Source organism: Schistocerca serialis, chromosome 3, assembly GCF_023864345.2.
Source record: "Schistocerca serialis cubense isolate TAMUIC-IGC-003099 chromosome 3, iqSchSeri2.2, whole genome shotgun sequence".
NCBI lineage: Eukaryota > Metazoa > Arthropoda > Insecta > Orthoptera > Acrididae > Schistocerca > Schistocerca serialis.
This window is the reverse complement of record NC_064640.1, coordinates 125,349,484-125,376,514: the sequence shown is the minus strand read 5'-3', so window position 1 is coordinate 125,376,514 and position 27,031 is coordinate 125,349,484. Positions and strand designations below refer to the sequence as shown.

The 27,031-nt window shown below is 37.0% G+C and overlaps 1 protein-coding gene across 1 annotated transcript in view; it reads right to left on the bottom strand.

The window, feature by feature from the left end:
- Positions 1–405: 405 nt before the first annotated feature.
- Positions 406–27,031, bottom strand: part of LOC126469815 (ephrin-B1) — a 576,130-nt gene continuing 549,504 nt past the window's right edge. The window contains exons 3-6 of the mRNA XM_050097094.1: positions 20,426–20,594; positions 18,131–18,241; positions 12,661–12,831; positions 406–7,658 (exon numbers count right to left, since the gene is read on the bottom strand). Of these exons, the coding sequence (XP_049953051.1) occupies positions 7,525–7,658; positions 12,661–12,831; positions 18,131–18,241; positions 20,426–20,594 (585 nt within the window). The 3' untranslated portion in view covers positions 406–7,524. The remainder of the gene's footprint in view (positions 7,659–12,660; positions 12,832–18,130; positions 18,242–20,425; positions 20,595–27,031) is intronic.

Genomic DNA, 27,031 nt, shown 5'->3' with positions numbered 1-27,031 from the left:
ATATATTACTTGTTATGTCCTTAGAACTTAAAATGAAAGTCAGTTGGCATCATCATTATTATTTTTCTTCACCCCACCCCCTCTCCCCCTCTGTGTGGTATATTACAGCAAATTAAAAGTATGAAGCCTTACCTGAATTGAATACTTTAGAAATTTTTATAATTTAGTCATATTTATTGTCAAAACCATACCAGAAGTTCATATTTTACTACTTTGTTATCTATTAAAATAGAGTTGCAGAAGTATTCTTATAATGTTGATACAAGTGACATGTAGAGAGAGTCTTTTCTGATTTATATACAGCTTCTTTAACATATTTTAATGTTTAAGCCATTGCAGGATGAAACAATGTCAGCTCTGTGAGGGATTAGTAAGGAGAGAGAAAAATTAAAAATCAATTCTGACTCACGTTACAATAATTATATTTTATTCTGTACAAAAGTCAGTTATAAAATATTTCCCATCATGGATTATGGTGTATAGTGACAAAGGTGCTGAATATAAATAACAGGAAAAACATCCACTGTACCATTTGACAAATCCACTACACTTCTGCACACATATATCAGATCACTGTATTTTTTTATGTATACAGTCTGATGAGTACTTTTGTAAGGAAATACATTATATATATCTCTATAAACATTAAACAGACAGATGAAATAATTAACCTTTTTGAACAGCTGATTTACAACAACTAGTTGACATCAGCACAATCATTGCAGACCTAAATTGTCTGTGTGTAATAAAGGATGACCAAAGTAATTGATCACAATGAATTTCCTCAAATCCTCACTGTTTATTATGTGTATTAAAAAAAACATTTCTATTGGAAACATACATGTAATTGACAGTGCATTTATTCTGAGAACAGCATTGGCTAAATACAATAGTAAAACTCTATGAATGTAGTAATTTATAAATGGCTTGTACTAGGTCTTGGAAGATAGCAAAAAATGAAACAGTCCTTTCATGCATAATGATAGTGATAGCAGGTTTATTGTATTTCATGTTCAACATGAGATTACAAAATACAAAACAATTCCCTCATCACCTCCATATGTGCTGCACTGAATTAGTAAAAAATTAGGCCAGAAAAGTACAAACCTCTTGTTTAGAACCATGTGGAAACTGAATTCCTTAAAATAATAATAATAATAATAAAACAGTTGATTTGTATACAGAGAAGAAACAGACCTTAGAAAGAGTATTCTTCCTTGTGGGAATGTTTATTTAAAAAGTGAAGTAAAATCTGTGGCTCAAGCCCATGACTGGGCTATTGGTCTGATTGCAGGCACACTGCAACCTTTCTTCTCCATGGCACTACGAGATGGAAAGATTACTGGTTCTCATTTGATAGCAGGCTACGTGACCCTGTGGGTTTATTGGAGGACTGGAATGAGGAAAAATCCCTACTCCTATCCAGGATTGAATCCAGGTCCGGAGAGGTTATTCGCACATGAAAATGTCTAAACTCTCATATACACTTTTGTATACACATCAGAACGTGACAGCAGTAGTGGAACATTTTATAAACCTATCTGTTCATGTCAAGTGCAAATAATATTTACTCATTGCATTTGTACAGTAAATCATTGTCAAAACTCTCTGTTACATTAACAAAAATAAATATGTTCCATTATTCAATTATGTGCAGTGGATAATTCATTATGCATGGGAGCTAATTGGGTTAAAAATTCTGAATGGTATGTGTTAATGTAAACAACAGAGTTGCAATGTACATCACTTACAAATGAAAATAATTTCTAATACACACTGTTAAATCTGCACTTAGGGAAGGAGAGAACCCAGTTCATCCACTGTTGTTATTTCTAGATATACTGTGCAGGTGAAGGAAAATGTTTTATATTCAGACAATGTTGTCAGCAACTTGGATCAGAAGCACTGATAAACCATATCAAAATTAACTGAAGAAAATGTCTCCTGTTTAGGCCATGAATAAGAACCTATTTGTTATTGTAAGCTTGCTTATTTATAAAAATACATAATATGTTATACTCATTTGTAATTTCTGTACAACAGAAACATAGGAAAGTGTACAGAATAAAGGAAGGTCCTAACAATAGCAAGAACTTTAAAAAGATAATTATTTGTTCCAATGTGTAACGCTGTTACAAACTGAGTGCTTGAGCAGGAACCACACAGTAATTGAAATTTTACTCTTGGGCATTCTAAAATAAGCAATGAGGAGATGATTACCAATAGAATTAAATGTATGCTTATCCTATGAAAATATGTGTATTAGGCCAGATGCACAACTGCCATATTATTACACTGATTTCAATAGTATAACACTGTTTTAAATCACTGAAAAAGTAACTGAAGCTATCAATTTATGGTCTGCAGAATTGCACTGACACAACTAGCACATGATTTCATAAAATAATAAATTTTACGTCTCACAAAAATGTCATATTCTGAAAATAGTGCTACCAATGAAACATAGTTCTCAAAAAAATCCAGTGCTTAAGTAAACATAAATAAGCGTTTTATAACAAAGTATATGAAAAAGGCTGAAAATATGCATATCAGTAACCCTGTTACACATGCCAGAAATCTATATGACACAAGATCATCACACAACAAAGACATAAAGATAATACAGCTGTGTTTCATTTACAGACACCAACTTGATAATCTACTGTGCATGTAATATCTTTAAAACTGCTGTCTGGGGGAAATAACTCAGTATTTGAGCAGAACTAAACTTTAAAAGTGTACACCAGCTCTACACTGATCAAAATATTGTCAAGTTTTTGGTATGCTGGACTGTCATTTACCTTCAAATGAACTTAACTGCTGCTGTACCCTGCGGCAGTTTCAGTTCAAACAGGAAAATGTTCTGGAATGCAGAAAGGGCTATGTAAAAATACATAAATGAAATTCCTGTAATGGTATTGGTTTTCATCAATAACAGCTTCAAGACAAGTTGTTGAGTCATGAGCATGTAAACACTGGTAAAGTTTTGTTCAATAAATAGGCTTTGCTGATGAGAGGATTTAGAATAGGTTAAAGTCTATTTCTATTTTCTACATAATACACATTTATTTCACACTCACACAAGTGCAGAAGCACTAACATATACATCAATGTACATGCTCACACATGCTATACCACCAATATACACAAAGAAACAAAAATATTCTCTCTCACTCACAAACACAAACACAAACACACACACACACACACACACACACACACACACACACATGCACACACACTGAAACAGACAGAGAGGGAAAGAGAGACAGAAAGTAGGCCCAATTATGCAATTGTTCAACATACTTTGGCTCAATCGCCTTTCCCCACATCCCAGTTAGGTGAGTCTATGTGTGTGTGCGCATGTGATTATGGGTGAAGTGAGTATGCACGTGCAGATTTTCTGTGCACACCCATATATGTGCATGCTTCTCTGCACACATGTAGACAGCTAACAGCAGCAATGAACCAAATACTACGACTTTTAGTAGAGTATCACACATTAAACAAAAACTGCAACACTGTAATTTTGATTTGAGCACTATGCTCATAGTCTGTTGAACTTATATCAGTTATGTAAATAAGCTTGTTTTGATTTATTCACAATATATATACAGAGGAATCACTCTGATTCTAGATTAAGAAAATTTTTAAGGAGACTTACAAAAATATGTTTAATCTTCATTCTCATATCCAAGAAACCATTGGAGATGTAGAATAAATATCTGCAATTTTGTAAACTAATATCTGTGTAATGATCTAAGTTTTAGTCTATGAATTTCCGAAACAATTACAAATCCATAAATTAGAACCAATGCAAAATTATAACATTTTAAAAAACTGTTATCACTGAATTATTAATAGTGCAGTACTTCTAAAAATGACACTGCTTCACATATTTAATCTATAAAAGTAATAATTTAAATACAAAACTATTTAATATTTTATGATACTTATCAAACAGATGAGCTTATGTTTCTGGATGTTATTGAAGTATTTTGGAATGTACAGGTACTCTGGTAAATTAAAAAAAAGAGTCATAGGCATTACAATTTTAAAACCAGAATTCTGTGTATGTCATTAAAAAAAACCCTACTAGTCATAGGTGTATAATTATTTGGTTTGAATGGCAGTACACAATACATGTCACTATACCTTTCTTGCAACACATTCATTAACAACTTACATCCTGAAATACTGAAATTTTCATTAATACATATCCTGAAAAAGAAACCAGTTTTGCCGCCGTCTCTTGTTATTGCAGAGAATATGGCTCTGCAACTTAGAGTACAAGGCAATCATTTTCATACAATACTTGTTTCGGAAAGATGATGAAGTTAGTAGCTTTTAAGTACATGGTGAATACTGTTCATTAACATGAATGAAAAGCTCAGCAGAGCACAACATGGAATGAATGACTAGTGAAATAATGAATTACTTTGGAGCTTTTCAGTATTTAATAGATCAAGACAAGACTTGAAATATTGGACATATCCTGTAGTGTCAGTGTAATATTTATACATCTGTGAAGGCATGCAGCGACAGTATTTTGGCAATTATGCAAATGAACTCAAGAGGATAAAACCAAGACCAGAAGTGAAAAGTCTGTATAACAGAACAGAAAAAATAAACAGCAGATGCTTTTAGACTCCATGACAGTTCCTTCCATTAGTTACTGGCAGATGCGCAGTTGGAATTCGAAAAGCAAGAAATGGTGAATTATATCTATACACTTAAAAGATATTTGTCTAAGTACATAGTTCAAACAGGTCAGTTTTGATGAAGTGTCAGAATTATGTTAATGATGTAAAAATCAAAAAGTACATTTTCAGCTATATTACTGAAGTCTAAGACAGACAGAGCTTGACTTATGAATGTCTCGACATCAATTCCATTGCATATAGACTGTCTTGACATGACATGAGCAATATATTCACAAAACACGTAGGCAAGATATGGCCAAGTTCATCAAACAAAAGATGGGTCAGTAATACAAAGAAAATCTTAGGACTTTGAGCTCAATTAGCTTAAATCTTAAAATATAAGTACACAAAGCATTTCATATAATTACTCAGTACTTTCCTGGCCCATCTTTTGCTTGAAACATTGTATTGTGACAATGCTGGCCAATAACCGCATCTCCTCGATACTTTAATTTCAAAGGCACTGAATGCACAATACGTTATAAAGGTTACCAATTATTTTGTGCACTAGTGATAGTGGGTCAAGACAAGAAAACATGCTCCTTGGTTTGCCCACATTGCTGGATGGCAAGAATAGTAGTAATGGATATAAGGTTCTCATATGTTGACTCTGACATATCTAGGTTGAATTAGTATCTCATCAGCTTAACTTTATTCTTTCGCTTTTAATTTGTAAAATAAGTACCTCAGCTGCCAAGAGTGCTGTAGCTGTGCTCCAGGAGTTTGATCTACATTATTTTCTGTTGACAAAACCATACAGGTAGATATTTTAGTCACTTACTCTGATATAAGACTATACATTTTGAATAACATATTTTCACTGAAATAATGTTTCATGTGAAAGGAGGAAAATGTACAGCAAACACGTCCATTTATGGCACTTAAATACTTATATACCGTATATACATGTAATTACAAAGCACAACTAATGGTTGTTTTCAACTACAATAGAATTTAATTTAGATTCTCAGCTTTCATGTCTCTTGATGACTTTTCCATGGTAATGTCTGCAGTATCATGTTGCTAGCTGAGAACAACAATACGTATGGACACTGACATTACAAAAATCAGTGTTTTCACCAGAAATTATATGCTTCTCTTTCCTGTATTGTCATTTTTCTTAAACTCTCTCCAAGTAAAAGTATAAAAAAGAAAGAAAAGAGAAAGAAGGAAAAAGTAATGGAGCACTACATAATCACACTAGCAGGACATAAGAAATAAATTGACAAGCAATAAAATATTAAGAGCAACATCACAAATGTTTAATATTTACATTACACCCAATCATATTGAAACTGAAGGGAGTGGGTTTTTCACAGTTCTTTCCTTTTTGATTTTTATCAATGTCTAATGCTGCACTGTATTGTAAAGCATTTGGCCTGGGCAATATATGTAGCATATGAAATTCAGAAACACGGGTAGAGCTCAGATATTTTAAGGCACAAATCCAACAGTAAAATTATGGCAGGGTTAAAGGTTTATTTACCTCACAATCGGACCCACTTAGGAATGTTTCAATGAAAAATTTGATTTGATAACCATTTTCTACCACAGTATCTAAATATCACAGCCTTATTTCTGTGCCCAGGTCATATGCTTGAAATGACTGAGCACCAAGGTAAATGTAAACAAACGCTTTGGTGAACAATAGCTAAGACAGTTTATGACTAAGCACCACTTGTAATATATCAGCGGATGCAGCAACATACAGCAAACAATTCACTAAAGTGAGAAGCTTCCAAAATTGACTGCCAAATTGTAATTTACAGATATTTTACTATGGTTTTATGTGAATACCATCCCTCTATAATTTGTGTACTAGAAAATATTTCATACACTGTAACAAGGCAACTATAAGAAATAGTACTTTGTTTACAATGGCATTTTATAATAGTATATACCTACTCACTAGTTACTATCACAACATACTTCTCAAAAAGTCAACATGCATCTTGTCTCATGAGTGAATGTGCACATTCATGTAACTGCACAAATTCAATGTCATCATTAAACATGCATTCTTCTTCAAGTAGCTGCACTTTCACACAGAAATGTTCATTTCTAAAACACAACATCTTTTACACCACTAAGCAATGGTGACCTCATAAATAAGGAATATGTTAGTTACATTCTTCATAATTTATGCTTCCAGATTCTACAGTATCAGTTCCAACTATAACTGCAAAAGCATCTAACAATGAGATTTTCATTCACAGTTACACCTGTTCAGTTCAAGAAATAAAATTAAACTGTTATAAATACTACAGTGGAACCAAAGTGAATGTATTTCTTCCTGCAAGCTGCAGCTATGGGAACAAAGGCTAATAAAATTTACACTATTAAAGTTTTTCTCACTTCCCTGTTAGTGGTTACACAATCACTATACCACATATTATAAATGTCACACACAAGTTTGTATGATTGGTCTGCTCAAGCTTATTAAAACATATGAGATACCATTCAAATCTAAATGAAGATTCCAGCTTCACTCACATCCACATACATATAGACAGATGAATGCTATTTAACACAAGGAAAAAACAAGTACTTACTCTCTCATTCATTATAATGGCTGTACATACATTATTCCAGGAAAAGGAAATTCTGTGCTTGGTGCCAGTTCTTTGATCTGGAATGTCTGTTGAAAGGCCTGGGAACAGGAAGCAGGAATAGGGGATGGGACAAAGAATAAAGAGAGAGTGAGAGACACAGCAGTGCCAGATTGAAATTGTTCTTTCCTCATTCAGTCAAAAGCCACAAATGGCACATATAAATAATGTACACTTATATTACAAGGAGTCTGTTGAATGTTGAGGCCTCCTCACCGCCCAACTAGACGAACCACGACTGGAAGCAGTCCACTCACAATAATCATCACACCGTGACTATTTGCAGCATTGTTCAGTGTTAGCTCTTCATTCTTCAAGATTTCATTCTCATGATCATTGTAATCCTCTGCAACATGAAAAAAACAAGAAAAATGGATTACATATATGTAACAGAGTGTATATTTGAGTGTATTTATGTTTTTAATGGTTTATATTGTGACACTAAAAAAATCATTTGTTTGAGTGAAAATTTGCTTCTAAGATATGTGGTGATTTCTTATCATAGCTGATAAATTTAGATACTTTGGATGAAAGTTGAAGTGCAAAACAATAACTAATTTTATCTCTAAGGTAACTGCACAGACAACTATACTTATTTTTATGAATAATACATTACTCATGGAGCGATGTTTTATCAGACACTCCAGCTTCTATGGTGAGGGAATCTGTGTGATATTTCAAAATTCCTCTTTGAAGAAACTCAGAATGTAGAAACTAGTATTTACTTGAAGACTGCTAATACATGAACAAAAGCTGTATTCATTCAGAAACACCAGATGTCTTGAATTTTCTTATAATTAGAACCAACTATAACAGTCATATTTTGATAGTAGTTATCACTTGGTAGTGAGCAATGCAACTATAGCAACAACTGACATCAATCAGTTGATGTGCTTCACAATGGGAAGTAGTAATGCCAAACCAATTCCATATGCTAAAATACTGTGGATTGTTTCCAAATATCTCCAATACTGTACCTTACTTCAGTTATTTTGTAGAAACTGTAGAGTGGTTTGGTGTAAACAGAGGAAGAAAATGGAGTCTGCAAGTGGCTATTACAATCTGACTTAGTGTGTGAAACTGGGATTTTCTGAAGTCATGTGAGTGACTGAAAGGCAGAGAATGGGTAGTTTGTTGGGAAACAGCTACCCCTCTGTTGTAGATGGTATTCAGGAAAGTCATCCTTTAAAATGAAAAATTTCAAGCAGGTGCAAAAGAAATGTGTGGACCTCGTGCAGAAATGATGTCACCATCTTCACCAAACACTAAAGGAAAAATATTTCTGTTAAGCGATCACATCAAAATCTTCTGGACAAATTTGGGTTGAACGTAACAATATAAAAATTTAAACTGAAGCTGAGACTCACACTGCAGCAATTGTACAGACAGTGTGTGTGTGTGTGTGTGTGTGTGTGTGTGTGTGTGTGTCTGGGGGGGGGGGGGGGCACCATATTCTTCAAAGGGGCTCATTAGTGTGAATTTTCTGAATTTAGTTCTCTCTATTGTGGTCTCTCAGGTTTTCCAGGTTGATTGCACATAGTGTATGAGATGTCGTACATTTGCACAATCTAAGGGATGGCAAATAATACGAGCAAAATATTTTGCCTAATAGACTCAAAAGACTTGACCAAAACCTGGTAATCTGAGAGTTCTCTGTTGTTTGGAAGCTCTGTCTTGTCTCTTATGATGTAAGCCACATGTCTAAAACATTAGTATCATCACCCTTGCACACTTATTATTGTTGCAGTTGTTGGTTTTCTGACAAGCTGCACGTGGTGGATGACCATTAGTGTGAAATGCAAGTTATCAGTTAGTAAATCTCAGTCAGTAACCTTCATATTCAGTCTATGGCAATGGTAGTTTATGTGCACCCAAAGACACTTACAACATTATTTTAAAAAATGAATATTACTCTCCTGGGATTTGATAAATGAATAGAGAAATATTCACCCACTTAGGAATGACAAAATAAAAATTGTATGGTTGATATTGAGACAAACAATGGAAACTCCAGATTGGAAAAGCAACAATATAACGAAAAAGGATAGAGAGAGACAAGACACAATGCAATATGCAGTGGATTATAATATACAAATAAACCTCAAACAATTGACTTTATACACAAGAAAAAAGGTATACAAACAATATAAACTGCATCCACCATTAACAGCTATACTTCCTTGCCGTAGGACCCAACAGTAATAAAGGAAACAGTGTACTCAAGAGATTCACATATCAGCAGAGCTATTGTAAGAGGTTCTGTTTTTCCCAACATTGTTTCACAAATCCTATCTATGTGCTGCATCCTTAAATTCCTGGTGTGTGAAGGATTCTTCTAAGTGTGACAGCAGACTGCAAGGAAGGTTGTGCACCTACAATGTCTGGTTGGACAGACAATGCTGGGATTGCTGTTTGGCTGGTGAATTGCATTGTCTGTCCAGGCAGCACTATGTAGCTGCACCTCTCTCTTGAATAGTGCTCCTTATAGCTCACCAGTTTACTTAAAGTTTGAAGGTGTTCCATAGCAGTCACACTTTTGTGAATAATCTCTGTAAATGATGTGTTGAGGGTTTCTAACCATGCTACTCTTTATTCGTTTGCACTTTCACACATGTATCATGAAAATAAAGGTCAGATGACAAGGAGTGTGCAGCAATTCCACCACAAGCGACGTCACCAGTACAGAAGTGTAGGCAACCCTGGCAGAAGCATCCACTTCGACCCGCATCCTAGCAGACATCGGCTAGCTCATCTGCTCTCAAGTAATGGCCAAACTGCAGCTTGCCAGTATAGCCAACCTGGTCGTGTGAGCCATCACTGACTCCACCTCCACCACAGTGCTCAAGAAAATCCAGAATTTCACACAACTTGATGTGACCGAGATTAGTGCCCTACAGAGCACCACACAACTTGATGCAGGCGAGGTTAGTGCCCTACTGAAGTCCCTTACCAATGCTAATTAGAAAGTGTATGTGCTTGAAAAACAGATAATTGCGAAATCAAATGAGGGACACAACGATCTCAGGGCCTTCAGTGTACCAGAAGAACCTGGGTAAAATACAGATCACATATTCCTCAAAGCTGTCTGTGAAAAATTAGGCATACACTTTTCAGAATTTGATGTTGATAGGAGCCACACATTGGGTCACAGGTTGGGAAACTCAGCAAAACTCAGGCCCATCATAGTGAAATTCATGTCCTATCAGAAACATTCTGAAGTCTTTATGACAAAAAAGAAACTAGCCAAGTGAGGACTGACTATAGGAGAGGAACTTACATCTGAAAGGGTGAAAATATTGAACAGTGTAGTGCTGAATGGGTGGACCTGGGATGGCAGGATAATTGTGAAGACAACTGCAGCTAAGAAATAAGTGAGCAACAACACAGACCTTACAAGTGTATGCTTTGTGAGCTCAAAATGAACTTCTTTCATACAGAAACATTTTATTTTGTAGTATTTTTCTTGAAACAGCTTCTGTTATTACCATTTGTTAGTTTAGGGTTACTTGTACTACTGGTTATAAACTTATATTTCAGTTTCATACTTCCAATACTACAACAGTTTAAATTTCACTATAATTTCATTATTCTCACAGGGTTTTGATCCTGCTTATTAATTTACTGTCAAATTATCATTTATTCATTAATAACATAATCCTAGTTACAATGTTTCTCTGTTTGTTCTTACTGTTTCCATTTACATTATTACTTTTTATTCCTGTTCAAGCATAATCTGTTGTTCTTATAGTTTCCTGTTACATTATTCTGTATTTACCCACTTATATGATGAGTTTTTTCCCCCCAAATTCATCATTACCCAAAAAGGAATCCGCCAAACACTCTTCCAACTATAGGCCCACCTGCATTCTACCAGGATTGTCCAAGGATTTAGAATACATAGTTCACAAACAACTTACTAACTATTTAACACTGTATAACTTTTAAAGTGAATACCAGTCTGGTTTCGAGCAAAAACATAGCATGATGACTGCTCTTATAAGTGAATGATGGAATGAAACAAGCTATGGACAAACAACAGGCAATTATTAAGTCCTTTTTGAACTTCTTCAAAGCTTTTGACATTGTCGACTTTGATATTCTGCTTGCTAAACTTGAAAGTCAAAATTTTGCTTCAAGTGTTGCACAATGGTTCCACTCATACCTTATGTCTCGCCAACAGTGTGTAACGATTGAGATATATAGGCCACAATGGAGGAATTTAGTACCAAGGGTCCACAAGGATCAGTACAGGGCCAATTACTCATCTCATTATAAGTTAATCGTGTGTTCAGTTCAGACAACCCTTCCACCTTTAACACTAAATGGCACAGAAATAACCTTTTCCACTTCTGCAAAGAACTTAGGATAATTCTGGACCAGCACTTACACAACTGCAATTTGTAAGAAGGTGTCAGCATCACATCATTCATGACAGAAAAATAAGACAGAAAAATATGAGAGTATTTGCTCTTGAGCTTAAAAAGAAACTCACAGAGTCACTAACACTCACCATTCTTGATTATGGTGATCCTACACTCCATGGACTTTCATTTGACAGTTCCTGCCTGCTGGAACGGGGGATGAATGCTTGTGTGCAATACTTTCATCATGTAAGCTATTTCAACCGTATCACACTCGCCTATGAACAATTATCACGGCTAGGTGCCGACAAACTTGGAGATTATCATATCCTGTATTTGCTGTATCATCTTACTTATCTTCAACCTTTACACTACTATATGAACAGCACGGTAGAAATATTTGTTCTCAGCAAAATAAAATCCTCTCTGTAGCACTACATACCAGTGCCATGTTTTCTAAAGCATTTTCTGTATCAGGAACCCAACTGTGGAACACTCTTCCTCAAAATACCAGAGAAATTAAAATCCTTTCAAACTTGCATACATTTGTCTACAGCTCACTCTTGTCAACCCTCCCTTCCTCATCACTTTTCCCACCTCTTGTCGCCAGAGTTCTCTACTGGAATTATGTTCTTTCGAAACAGCCACATTTCAGTCTTCTCCTGTTTCATTATCCCTTCCACTTCTGATAATAGTAATGATGGCTTCCAATGTGCTAAACTAATTAATATCATTCTTAATGACCTCTATTATTATCATAATTACCAATTATTATTCTTATTAATAATGAAAATTATTATTATTATTAATATTTTGGTTGTTATGTAACATTTGTTCGGTACATGTTTTTCTTGGTCAGCTGCAACACACGGCCATGAGGTCCTAATCTGATCAGGCTAATAAGCAGTAAATTAAAAAATACATAAATAAACCATGTATAAAGTAATAGTATGAGATTTTAGCATATTTTTGCTATTTTTTACTTACTTGTCTTCTTTGGAGTAGACTTTGTATTGTGTGTAGATGCATCTAAGTCCTTGAAAGATGTGGGCTTCTGTGAGGTTGAAGCAGACAAAGTGGTTGAGCTGGGAGTAGTTGTCACAACAGTTGTAGCTGCGGTTGAGCTTACTGTTGTACTGGCCTGCTTGTTTGGGATGGCTGAAAAATAATTAGTCCAAATTAATACAATGGCTCCATCAGAAAAAAATCAGTTTTTGAATACTAAAGAACAAATATCTGTAAATAGGCTATGGGAACATTGAGAGCTTCAAGAGATCAAAACCCCTCTTGACACAACAGAGAGAGGTTCCTTGGGGGCAGAAAAAGCAGGGACTAGCAGCACATTCTTGACATTGTAACAGTGTCTAAGCTCTGTAAATTCACTCTATGGAATAAAACAATTCATGAATAATCATGTCATACATTGCTTCGTAGTGGTACTAGTACGGCTTAGTACCCTACTTCCACAAGTCTTATGTTGCACAATAGATAAATTATCTCAATTAACTTTTAAGCTCTGGTGGAAAATATTCATCACACTGTATGTGCTACCAGCACACCAATAACAATTAAAGAATTCCAAAACTACTCATTAGCTTGTTTACATAACAGAAATTATGATTAGAAACAAATGTTATGAAACCTTTACACCTATATCCATACTATCCAAGTCACCTTATGGTGTGTTGTGGAGGGTACTTCATGTGCCACTGTCATTGCACATACACCCTGTTTTATGTAAAACTCTGCTCTCCTTGCTCATCAGTATTTTGGCAAGTTTCATGCAGCCCATCACAATATCCTGCCAATCTTTTCATATCAAGATAGCACTTATACAACTGTCCTGAAATATATGTTTTATATATTCTAATCTCTGTCTGCCCCTACAATTTTCGCTCTCTACAGCTTCTCTAGTACCATGGAAGTTATTCCTGGATGTCTTAATACAAGTCCTATCATCCTCTCTCTTCTTCTAGTTAGTTTTTTCCATATATTCCTTTCCTCGTTGATTCTACAGAGAACCTCCTCTTATCAGTACACTTCATTTTCAGCATTGGCGGGTAACGCCGGACCTCAAATACTTTGATTCTCTTATTTATGCTGTTTAACTGTGGTCTAGGTATAGTGGCTCACTACTAGTTTAACCAATCTGTATCCAGGATTGGATCCCAGTCACTGTTTACATTTCGAACAAAAATCATCTGCTATGGAGGCTGAAGATTTCTGGTATAAGGATTCACCATCATTCTGCCAACAGCATTGTCCAAAGAGGACAGATGAGCAGATAGTATTTCAGGGCACCCTCTCACCCCTTGAATGGGAAGCTACATCTACAGGTGGACAAATGATCAATGATATGAAGATGCAGAAGGCTGTGGAAACCACTGCATTAAAGACACATAATATGTACTGACAGAAAATGTGGCTTGTAATGGGAAAAATACTATATGGTCTCAAACTTTCTCATTTTTATCATCTGTAATTGTGGGAAAAAGTAATACGAGGTTTGTAGGCACTCAAGCTTTTTAAGAGGAGAACTCTTCATAATGCACAATACCTTCTATCTGCTACTGGAATTGGATAAACATCTCAATATAATTTTATGCTTATTACATGAACCTCTGTTAATCTCACCTGTATGGTCGTAAAAAGATGGATACTTAAGAATCAGTCAAACAAAGGTTCTGTGAGCTATGTCCCCCATAGATTAATTGCATTTTTTCAGTTATTCTTATGCTGGTGTCCGCCTTTACTACAGCTAATTTTAGGACACTGGATTAAATGAAAGATATTTTCCATCCATGTTTGGATAAGGAATTATCATCATGAAATTACTTAAAATTTTTGTGGGCAGTTCTTATACACTGCTGTAATGGATCACTTGAAAATAACAGAAGCCTTGTTAAAAAAAACATATCCTCAGAATATCTGTGAAACGAAATATAAAAGTCGTGAGAGCAGTAGCGTAACACACATTAAGAGCAAAAATACAAGAAAAAAAGAAAACTTCACAATAAAGCAATCATATCAAACAAAATGCCTTAATACATAGAAGATCATCTCATGAGTAAATTCTCAACCTCGGTGCTCAACTGATGGTGAGCCGCTGTTACAGAACGTAGCTACCAAAATATACCACTAGGTAGCATAGTTGTATTGGCATTAAGAGCTTACAAAAAGAATAAATCGACAAGTTAATAACAAAATAGTATTAGAAAAATGTAGAGATAACATGAGCAGAACTCTTATAAGGCAAAATTTAAAAGCAATAAGTCTACATCTACATACATACTCTGCAAGTGACTGGAGTTATGAACAATGCTGACTGAGTTTAGGCTTGTTCTGTGCACCTGCTATCATGCATTCTCAAACAGCCATTGAGCATTCAGTCACCAGTGAGAGCATTGAATAGCATAACAGCAAGTTATTTAGTGAATTTTTATTCCATTTGTTGTGAGGTATCATGGCTGATGATGGGTGTAAGCGAAAAATTCTACATAAACAAGTGAGAGACATAATTTACAGGATATACACTTTTTTCAAGTGCAAAGCACCTGTACGTGCACACTGCAACCGTCACTTGGAACCAGCAATGGCACAATTTCCCCATCAGTGCCTCGACCTGCGCAGACTGCCATCGTTTATGGATCAGACTATAGTCAGTTTCTTTCCTGTACCACGCACAAATTGAGTGAAGGGAAAAGAGTGAAGGGAAAGGAGTGAATGGAAAACAACTGCATATATGCCTCCAAATGAGTCCTAATTTACCTAATCTTGTCTTGTCTTTGCTGTCCTCACACAAACTGTATGTTGGTGACAGTAAAATCATTCTGCAGTCAACTGCATATGCCTGTTCTCTGAATTTTTTCAATAGTGTTTCACAAAAAATACAGTTTCTTCCCTCCAGGGATTCTCTTTTGAGTTCCTGGAGAATTTCTGTAATACTGTACATGTGTATCAATCAGTCCTACTAGTAACGAATCTAGCAGGCTCTCTTTGAATTGCTTTGATGTCTTCCTTTACTCCGACCTGATGGGGATGCCAAGCACTCGAGCAACACATTTGTGTTTACACATGATCTCCTTCACTGATGAGCTACACTTTTCTAAAATTTTCCCAATAAACTGAAGTCTTTCATTCAACTTCCCTGCCACTGTCCTTATATGCTCATTCCATTTCATATAGCTTTGGAACATTACACCGAGAGATTGAATTGACATGGCTGTGTCAAGCAGCACATCACTAATACTGCATTAAATGTTGAAAGACAGGTTCTCTTACTGTATTAACTTATATTTTTCTATTTTCAGAGGAGGCTATCATTCATCACACCACACAGAAATTCTGTATCAGTCAACCTGCATCCTTCTACAGTCACCCAATGAAAATACTTTCTTGTATATTACAGTGTCACCAGAAAATAGTCCCAGACTGCTGCTCACCCTATCCATCAGACCATTTATGTGTACAGAGAACAATATCAGTCCTATCACACTTCCCTGGGGCACTCCTGATGATAACCTTGTCTCTGGTGAACATTCACCACTGAGGATAATGTTCTGGGTTCTATTACTTAAATAGTCTTCAAGTCACTCACATATCTGGGAACCTACTTCCTATGCTCCAACCTCTGTCTGCAGGAGGGAACCACATCAAATATTTTCAAGAAATCTAGGAATATGGAATCCACCTGTTCCCCTTCATCCACTGTTTGAAGGATATCATGTGAGAAAAGGACAAACTGAGTGTTGCATGAATGATGCTTTCTAAACCACTGCTGATTTGTGGACAAGGAAATTTATTACATTCAAAAACTCAGAACATGTTCAAGAATTCTGCAGCAAACCAATGTTAAGGATATTGGTCTGTAATTTTGCGGGTCCATTCTTTTACCATTCTTATATACAGGAATCACCTGTGCTTTTCTCCATTCAACTGGGACTTTGCACTGGGTGGAAGATACGCAATAAATGTAAGTTAATTAAGAGGTCAAAATTGAACTGGTATTCCATCTGACCTAGCACTTGTTTTCAACTCATTAAGATCATTCTCTGTGCCACAGATGCCTTTTACTATGCCTCCAGTGGTGCAGTGGTATGTATGGACGATCCTCCTGCATAAATGATTTCTTAAACACAAGATTTAAACTTCAGCTTTCATTCTGCTGTCTGCTCAACGAGCAACTGGATAGAAGCCTTTGACCCTAGGACCAAAATTTTCTCATGTTCTTGGCAAGGTGTTTTGCTAAGGTTGGTTGGTTGTTTTTGGGGAAGGAGACCAGACAGCGAGGTCATATGTCTCATCGGATTAGGGAAGGACGGGGAAGGAAGTCGGCCGTGCCCTTTGAAAGGAACCATCGCGGCATTTGCCTGGAGCGATTTAGGGAAATCACGGAAAACCTAAATCAGGATGGCCGGACACGGGATTGAACCATCGTCCTCCCGAATGCGAGTCCAGTGTCTAACCACTGCGCCACCTCGCTCGGTTTTTGCTAAGGCATGAAGGAAGAAGTTGTATTGCATGCTTTATGCATCAATCTTTTTATAGGTACACATATTTTCGCTAACTTCTGTGTGTCAACATTTCTCCATTCATTTTTGAACCAAGTGTGCAACAATCAATTGAAAGTGTATAAATGGAAAAGATCAATGACTCACATGAGTTACTGGGGCTTGTGGGAAACAGATGAAGGGGGAGTGAGGGAAAGGAGGCGAGGGCAGAGGGGGAGGAGGGGGGGGGGGGGGGTGCATACTGTGGCAGTTACAAATCAAATGTAATACTTACAAGTCAGAGGCAAAAAACACATAGCAGTGTCAAATGCAAAATCAAAGTCAGAATCACCATATGCTCTGAATTAAATTCACCCAAACCTGAATGGGCAGAGGGACGGGGTATCAGGCAATGGGAGAAGCATCTTTATTGGTGTATGGTGTCAACTGTATTAACAAAGTATTTTTTTAAAAAACAATGAAATATGTGAAATTTGTAGGCAGTATATGCATTTACAATTGACAATGAGTGCCGCTGCACCAACAAATTTAAAATATAGTACATAAGCATTAAATCATTTACAAACTTGCACATTTCTTCTAATATTTTTACTCTTAACACCTAGTGTATGTTACGCTTATGCTCTCATGACGTTTGTATTTCATTTGGAAGACGTTCTGAGGATGGGATGTATTTGAAACACATGAAATATAATGATTTAACAAGAAGAGATCTATTGCTTTTTAAATGACCCATTACAGAGCTATAAAAAGTTCTCACAAATTATATTATGGTTGCAGGCCCCCCCGCATAACTTTTTGTCACAACTTACATTACTTTGACTTTTTGTTCTCCCACTCCTTGCTCTCTCTTTGTCGTCTTTCATCATATGATTCCATCGAGGATCTTTCATTAAATTATTACTCACAGAAACAGTAAATTTTTACACCCTACTTCAAATACTCACTCTGATTGCTGTGGTCCTGGGGACGGCAGCAGACCTTGAACACAACTTTCATGTTGTGTGATGAGCAGCGACCACCAATGCGGCGGTGCAAGTCATCCTTAGATGAGGTTGCTGTTGACAGTAAAGTAACACATGAGAACAAACATTCACAAAAAGAGGATGCAACTTTTATTCTAGAAACATCCATCCATTTATAAATATTTGCATATACACATAAGCCTGGTAATGAGCAACTCGGTGCAACTACATGAAATTAATTTTCTGGTGGGAGATATCTACAAAGAGTAGTTGCTATTAATCACTATGAGATAGTAGGGGGGGGGGGGGGGGGGGGGGGGGGGAAACCACCAGGTTTACACGAGAACAGATTCATATTGTTGTGTCTGAAATAATATCATTGTGCAAATCATGTACACAGTTTAGAAATACTATGAGTGGAGTCAAGGCTTCTAAATGCATCATAAATTTGATCTATATTTCATGGTACCAGTCATTAATGCTTATAGCTCACTAGTCTATGTCACTGTACAAAACTGAGAAATAAGAACAGTGTTTCGTGTTTGCATCCTGAAACCTTCATGATTTATCTTTCTTTCTCTTGTGAAATTGTTTGTTAGCCTCTAAATTCTTGTGGAAAATTGCTGTATCTTGCATAAAAGTAGTTCTACAGAAAACAGGACTTATGTGATAAAAGAAGCGAATGATGCTATTGCCACATTGTAAAAGCTCTGAACGCACCCGAAGATAAACTATTAACTATCCTATAAGTATTACTGTATTTCACATCGTAGTTGATAAAAACGTAGTTCCTGTTGTGCTTAATTTTAGAAATCTGACAGCATAAAAAAAGCAGGAAGAGCACTTATAATCTGACTCTTTCGTGCATTAATGGAATTTTAATTTTAATCCTTTGCACAACTGTGTCACACTTAGCAATTAAGAATCCAGACTTTGAATGTATGGTACTGTTTGTATTTGTTTATTCTATAGAACACCTTTGAGCTTATAATGTCAAAAGTCAGGTGATAACTGATCATCATAATCAAAACTGCAGACAAATATTCAAATATGAAAAAAATTCAGAAATTTTTCCTTAAACTGATCACAGATGGTTATCTCCTTCTTTGACTAGCTAAGTTAGTGCTGCGTTTCTAATGAGCTCAATGTCAACAGAATGTTACATTCCATTCCCAGACCATTTAATTACACTCCATTACACTTGTTTCACTTCTACTGATGTTCATATCATCTCTTTTCAAGACACTATCCATTTCTTTAAACTTATCTATTAAATCCTTTGCCATGTCTGACAGAATGACAATGTCACTGGTAAACATTAAAATCTTTATTTCTTCACCCAGAATTTTAATTCATTATCCCAACTTCTCCTTAGTTTTATGTGAGTTAGTGGTTAGTCTCTAATGATCTCTATACTGACAAAATAGCTGACTCGAAACCTCCCTTTCTTTTATTTCTAGAATTCTGCAAACACTCCTGAATTCTCAGTGAAGCTGTGTGCATAAACAAGAAAAATGCTCCTTACAATACATACCAAATGGACTGGCTTTAATTAGAAGCTGGTACATAAAAAAAGCTATCATGCAGTGCAGAGAGAGAAATTTCATGAAATGGGCATATAATTTCACAGTTCTTGCAAAATGTGAGGAATAAGTTTTGCAAAAAAATAGGTTCTTGGAAAAGCATTAACAATGTGGCACCTGCATCCATATACTGGGAGTCATTGCATAATTTTGTTAGATTCATATGCACACTACTAATCCTGGCAACCTCGGGTGCAATTTTTCCCTTTCTTTTATTTATGTTTACTGATTATTTTCCACTTCTCAAATTCCACAGTGTCTACTCCCATCAATAACAATCATGTAAATCATTAAATGAATATAACTGCATTCAGGTGTTACAAAACCAACTATTAAATCATATAACTAAGCAGAGGATGCCTACTAATTTTACAAAAGCAAATGCTTGTAGTGATTCACTTGCAAATATTGATGGCTAAAGACAATCTTGCAAATATAAATATCCAGAAATCACTGATGGGACCTTGTGTTGTTATACTGCAGTTGTGGTGAATAATAAATATTGGTTCTAAATTCATGCTAGTTCTAATAAACCTAGTATCAAAGCACTTGCATGGAACTACTGAATAAAACCTAAGGATAACAAGAATAATTTCTCCAGTCAAATGTATGTTCAAACACAAATATTTCATGAAAGTTGGTTCATACTGAACAAGAACACCAAACACGGTCTTTGCTTCACATATATACGTACAGATGAAGTAGTAGTCCTGTCCTGGCTGGAACTCAAGACCTCCAGGTTGAGGAGTAAACGACCGAAATGTTATGGTGAAGTACATTAATTTGTATGGTTTATCACAGATGGCTATGATACGAGGATTTGGATTTGTTATCCGACATGTATCATATTCTTCTTTTGACACCTGGAACAACAAATTAATATGAGATTTCTTACAATTCCAAACATTTTCTAGAGTTGAATGTCTGGTTTCTATTACAGACATTACATTACTAAGCAATAAGTGGGAACACCAACAATATTATAAAATCATTTATTGAAAGCAGACAACAACATATACAAGTAAAACATAATATTCATAACAGAGTGAAAAATATGTGCTTTAGTTGCAAAGTGAAGAAATATAAGCATCTGAATGGTATAGTACACTGGTTGGACAAAATATGAAAGTAACATGAGAAACGCATGTTTGAACATAAATGCAGATGCTTGCCAAGTCTGCAGATGGTGCTGTTGTATTTGACCATGAACAGTGTTCTGTGTAGTTGTGAGTGCATTATGCTGTGTGAATTTGAACATACGCAAATTGTTGGTGCTCTTATGGTAAGTGCTTCTGCCACCAAAAAAACAAAGTTATTGGTGTTTCAAGAGGCAATGTATAAAGGGAAAGTGGAAAAATGTCATCCGCTAAGCCACAGCAAAGATGAAAGTGTGTGTCGAGGGATTGTAATAGACAATAATCGAAGAGGATTGTGACAAAAAATAAGAGGACAACAGCTGCAAAAGTCACTGCAGAACTGATTGTCACACTTGCAAACTGTTAGCACAAAAAAAACATGAAGGGGGCACCATAAGCTGTGAACTGCAGGGCAAGCTGGAATTGCAAACGCACACGTCGGTGAAGCAAATGCCTGTATCAGGAAAACTGAAGACATAAAGTGTAGAATACAGAGCAAAGAAACAAAGTCATCTGGTTCAATGATACTCATTACATCGTATTTCCAACTTCTGGCCAAGTTTATGACTGTCTTACGCTGTCCCAAACCTATGATGCAGACTGATAGCTGCCAACAGTGAAACACTGTATTAGGCATCATAATGTGTTGTGTTTTTGGTGTTTCCATGTTTTGTCCACCCTCTGTATTAGGACCATAAGTTCACAATCAACACAAAAACCATATGTCAGAAGATGTAAATTAGAAAATGATTACATATACACACATTATCTCTAATAGCAACAAGTGATCCACTGAAAGGTTTAGAAATGAGATTATGATTGGAGATGGACAGGCATAGAAACAACAATCTTTTCACAAATAGAAGAAAAAAATGTATATAAAGATTCATAAATAAAAATGCGAGTCAACAGGGTAATCAAGATGGCATATCTCAATATGGGTCTTCATTGCTCATTCAAGTTGATTGTAGTTAGTTTCCACAATTGATAGCAAACATTCTATGAAAAGGATTTTACACCCAAAAATGTCTTGCATGTGCTTCAGTACAACAACATGGGGTTCCCAAAACCCCCCTGATGATAACAAGGACACGGTACTGTATATTTCTCCTTGCTACGCCATTTTATAAACTATTTGGCTGGCGCATAAGTTCGCAGCGTTTTTCCATACGTTTAATAAGCATAACAGATTCACATAACAGATACATTAGTCATTAATCATGTATTCTCGTTCGCTATTGAAACAGTCTGCCAACGTTGGAGTAATTTTTCGATTCCGTGACTGTCGAAATCACGTGTTTTTGAGGCGAAGATCTCATCCAGCTATGTTCAGTGCGCATTTTCATCCGGAAAGGAAATTCCTTGAAGGTTGTTCGATGTAGAGCGGAAAAGGTGACAATCTGAGGGTGCAACATCCGCATAGTGTTTTTCGTCAGTCTAGCTCTATCAGAATGCGGGCGGGTGTATTCGTCGAGCAACCTCACTTCGCGCAATTTTCCTGGTCGTTGTTCTTGTATAGACGTCTCGGTTATTGTCAATAAATGTTAGCAGTGATGTCTTACACCTCGGAGAAACCATTCGTAGTACAACACACCGTCGCCGTTCCACCAGTGGATTCGCGGTGGTCTTTGTTACGGGGATCTACTGCTTTGTTTAGGGTCAATCATTCATTTATTTTCCTTATCTTAGCATAAAGACACAATTTCTCGTCATCGGTAACGTTACAAGATAGGAATGGTCGCTGTTGTTCACGAGAGAATTGATGATGAGCAAGCAGAGACGCACGTACGGCCACCCTCTGATTTTTGTGATTTTGGCTTAGAGCATGCGGTACCAGATTTTTTAACTTTCCCAATTGCGTGCAAATGTCTTAAGGGGCTCCGGAAAGGCTCAAAATCATGAAAAGTTCAATTTTTACTTTCTTGCGTTTTCTGAATCTGCAGAGTATTACCTTTTAATAGATATATAATTTATTCAATTCCGAAGACTACAACTATTTTTAAATTTTTTTTGAAATGTGTTCTACATGGGCGTGACCCACTGTGGCGCTGTTAAACTGCTGTCAAATGGTGTTATTATTAACGTCCGTGTTCATCAGGTACATTTTAGTGATGTGAGATTAAGTATGTGTTGTGGCTAACCTGTGATGGTTCAATATATATCGCTGGTGTGATTGTCGATTGTTTCATGTTTATTTACTCTGTCGTTATCTCGAAAATATTCGTAATTAATTCTGTTTCTTGAGTCTCTGTTTTGTTGAAGTATAATAATGAGTAAAAGTAAAGTTATTAGAAATCCTCTGAAGGCTTTTAAGAAAAGGAGAAATGTTGGAAAGCCAAAGGTATGTGTTATTACTGTAAACAATAAAGACGGTAATCAAGTCAGTGAACCTAACCCCTCAAGTACACCTGCCCATAGCAGTCAAAGTGGGAAAGAAAATACTTCACAGAAGAAGCTTGGTTCAATGAGTGAAAACTATGAATGTTTTATGGGCGAATCGGATGTGAATGAAATATTTGATATGTCGGTTCTCAAAGGAATTTTTTCAAACTGTGTAAGATGTATTCATTGTAGTGAAGTTGGTCTGGAACTCTCCATAATAAAGCACGTAGGACTTGCTAGTGAAATACAACTGAAATGTGATAAGTGTTCATACATGACCACCTTTTGGAACAGTGTTGCAGTAACTGCAACTGAAGAAATGGTAGCAAAATCTACGAACACAACAACGAGCGATGCTTGCTTTAGACAAGGAACGCCTTCGGGCTGCAGACAGGGCTGTAAAGAGTCTAGAAATACAAGCAAGAGTAAACAGGAGGAGGAACAAGAGGAAGCTGGAGGAGGAGTTTGCAGAGGATGAAGATAATCCATCCTATGGACCTGGAATGCACTAAAAAGTTAATCCAATCTTTGTCGCTCGATTCACAAAACTTTTATTTTCTCATACTAATTACATGTTTTCTAAGGATCTTCCAAACATATTTGTTTCAAACTTTCAGTAAATGTTACACAATACCTTCTGCATAATTTAAACAGCCTTTTTCCAAAAAACTGTATATTTTTGAATATATAAATAAAAAATTGCAAAAAAATGTTGTGAATTTTCATTACAATTGAAAAAAAATCATCTTTAATAACTGAACTAAAATTTTGTAAAATCCCTGTGTTAAGTTGTAGCCCATATTCCAATAAATAATCTGTAAAAAGTTCAACTTCCTACCTCAAATACTTTGTGAGGAAAGATGTAATTTATAAGCGTTATTTTAACATTGCAAGTATAGGGCGTTCCGGAGCCCCTTAAGACGGTGGAATGATAACAATTCATCGCATTTGCCAGTTCTCGTGTACACTGACGTCGATAATCGTGGATCAATGCGTCGAAGCGATTTTCATCAAACTCCGAAAGTTTTCCTGAACGTGGAGAGTCACTAATGTCCGATCCTCCTTAAAACGAGACAGTTATTTTCTTTCCGTGCTCCGTTCAAAGGCATTACATGTTTCAGGCTGCCTCCGCTGTTATCACCCCACTATTGAGCTCAAACAGAAGAATATGTCGGAAATGTACCGTTTCCTCCGCTTGGCGCTCCATTTTCTAACGTCCGCAGCTCCACTAACTCTCTCCAAAAGACAATTTGGCAAAATATAAATTCAGATTGCAACAATGAAATAGCCATAATGAATGACGACTGATAAATAAATCCACAGCAACCGGAATATCAACATGCAAAACAAAAACACTGCGAATTTATGCACCAACCTAATACATTTTCGCGTCACACCGGATGTTACGTGCGTATTTTACGTGTTCAAGTAGGGTAACTTTTAAGTTCTGTACCTCGGAAATGGATAAGAATATCAAGAAATTGTTCAAGATTATTCGAGATCAGGCCTTTAGAAATATATCGTAAAAATTACAGCCACTTTCTGTGCATATCCGTCTTTGAATCTGCGGCTCTGTTTTGATATCCAAAAACCCTGTTTTTGAGGTGTTTCTGGATAACGGATAAAGATTTTTGAAAATGGGAAAATGGCACTTCCAGATAAATACCAAGCAAATACACGTCAAATTTCGAACAATTTGCTGCGGATAGTTATTTACAAATCCGCTGCTGACTGCGAAAACGCTTTTTTCGGGTTTTCTCAGGAACCGCTCATGAACTAGATGGTACCTACAAATGCTCCTTAAGTCGCACTGTAGATCACATCTAACACAAAGAGAACAAACCGATTTGCTCCGCCGGCCGGTGTGGCCGAGTGGGTCTAGGCGCTTCAGTCTGGAACCGTGCGATCGCTACGGTCGCAGGTTCGAATCCTGCCTCGGGTATGGATGTATGTGATGTCCTTAGGTTAGTTAGGTATAAGTAGTTCTAAGTTCTAGGGGACTGATGACCTCAGATGTTAAGTCCCATAGTGCTCAGAGCCATTTGAACCATTTGCTCCATTTGACTATGTTTCAGGAAGTGTGTAATATACAAAGTTTTACCCTGTACTGCAGGATAGCTACAGTAAGACGATCCTCCTGTTGGGTACATAAATGGTCCTTTCCCCAAGGACTACCCAAAACACTTCACCCTAACTTTCTGTCACAAACACAACCAAGGTACGAGCCCCACAAAAATCCCGTTTTTGTGCGCGGTGTTTTGGAATAGATTGGTAGCGCATTTGCAACTTGGGCTGTTTTCCCGTTGTACTGATTTTTAATCTTGTTATTTAATCAGGTTTACCGATCATAAAAAATAAAATAAAAAAAGGTGGTTCAAATGGCTCTGAGCACTATGGGACTTAACAGCTGAAATCATCAGTCCCCTAGAACTTAGAACTACTTAAACCTAACTAACCTAAGGACATCACACACATCCATGCCCGAGGCAGGATTCTAACCTGCGACCGTAGCGGTCGCGCGGTTCCGGACTGAAGCGCCTAGAACCGCTCGGCCACCACAGCCGGCTACCGATCATCAGTCCACCAACAAAACACTAATGTTGTGTTCAGAAGTTACTTGATCTTTCCATCTATGGGATTATCTTGTATTTATCAACATTAATTTCAACTTGCCATTTGGACGCCAGATGCGTGTTGCGTATAAGCCGTCCCTTATTTTCCCACATGGATCTTTCCTGGTCCCAACTGCGCCGTCAGCAAACAATGGAAGTGTAACACTTCCTACTTTATAAACAGAAAATAAGAGTGATCCTGTCATGTTTCCTTTAGGCGCTCTCGATTTTACATTTGTTTCACATATTGTCCGTTGACATTAATGTGGCCACCTGAGAGAAGCCAGCTGCACTAGGTTTCTCACCTGAGCATCCATGGCGCGAACAGCCCGATCGAGGTGGTCCCACAGACTTTCGATTACGTTTAAATCCAGTGAGTCTGGTGGCCAGGGGAGTACGGTAAACTCATACTGTTGCTCTTCGAACCACACAGGTACAATGCGAGCTGTGTGACAGGTTGCATTGTCCTGCTGGTAGATCACATCGTGCAGAGGAAAAACAAACTGCATGTAGGGGTGGGCATGGTTCCCAAGGATACATGCGTACTTGTGTCGATCCATTGTCCCTTTCAGAATGACGAGATCACATAGGGAATGCCTATCGGCCTGGATCCTCCCGACGATTGTTGCAAGGTATTTGCTTCAGACGTTCCACGCCGTACGCGCCAAAGGCCATCGTCCGATGGAGTATAAAATTAGGTCCATCTGAAAAGGCCACCTGTCCGCCTCAGTGGACGTCCAGTTGCGGTACTGGTGTCCAAATTCCATCCTTCATCGCCCATGAACAGAATCATCACGGACCCGGCGCCTGATGCAGAGACCCATATGCAGCAACGTTCGCTGACCGGTCGTTGAGACACTGTTGGTAGCCCCTTGGTTCGTCTGTACGGTTGCTCAACAGCTGCACGTCTATCTCCGCAGCCGTCGTTTGCCCCTGACATCTATGGCCCATGGTGCACCACAGTTGGCTCGGACCGGTTTTGCATCGTGCCATTTTGTCATCTACCTTGGGGAAGACCAGTTTGGATTCCGTAGAAATATTGGAACACGTGAGGCAATACTGACCCTACGGCTTATCTTAGAAGCTAGATTAAGGAAAGGCAAACCTACGTTTCTAGCATTTGTAGACTTAGAGAAAGCTTTTGACAATGCTGACTGGAATACTCTCTTT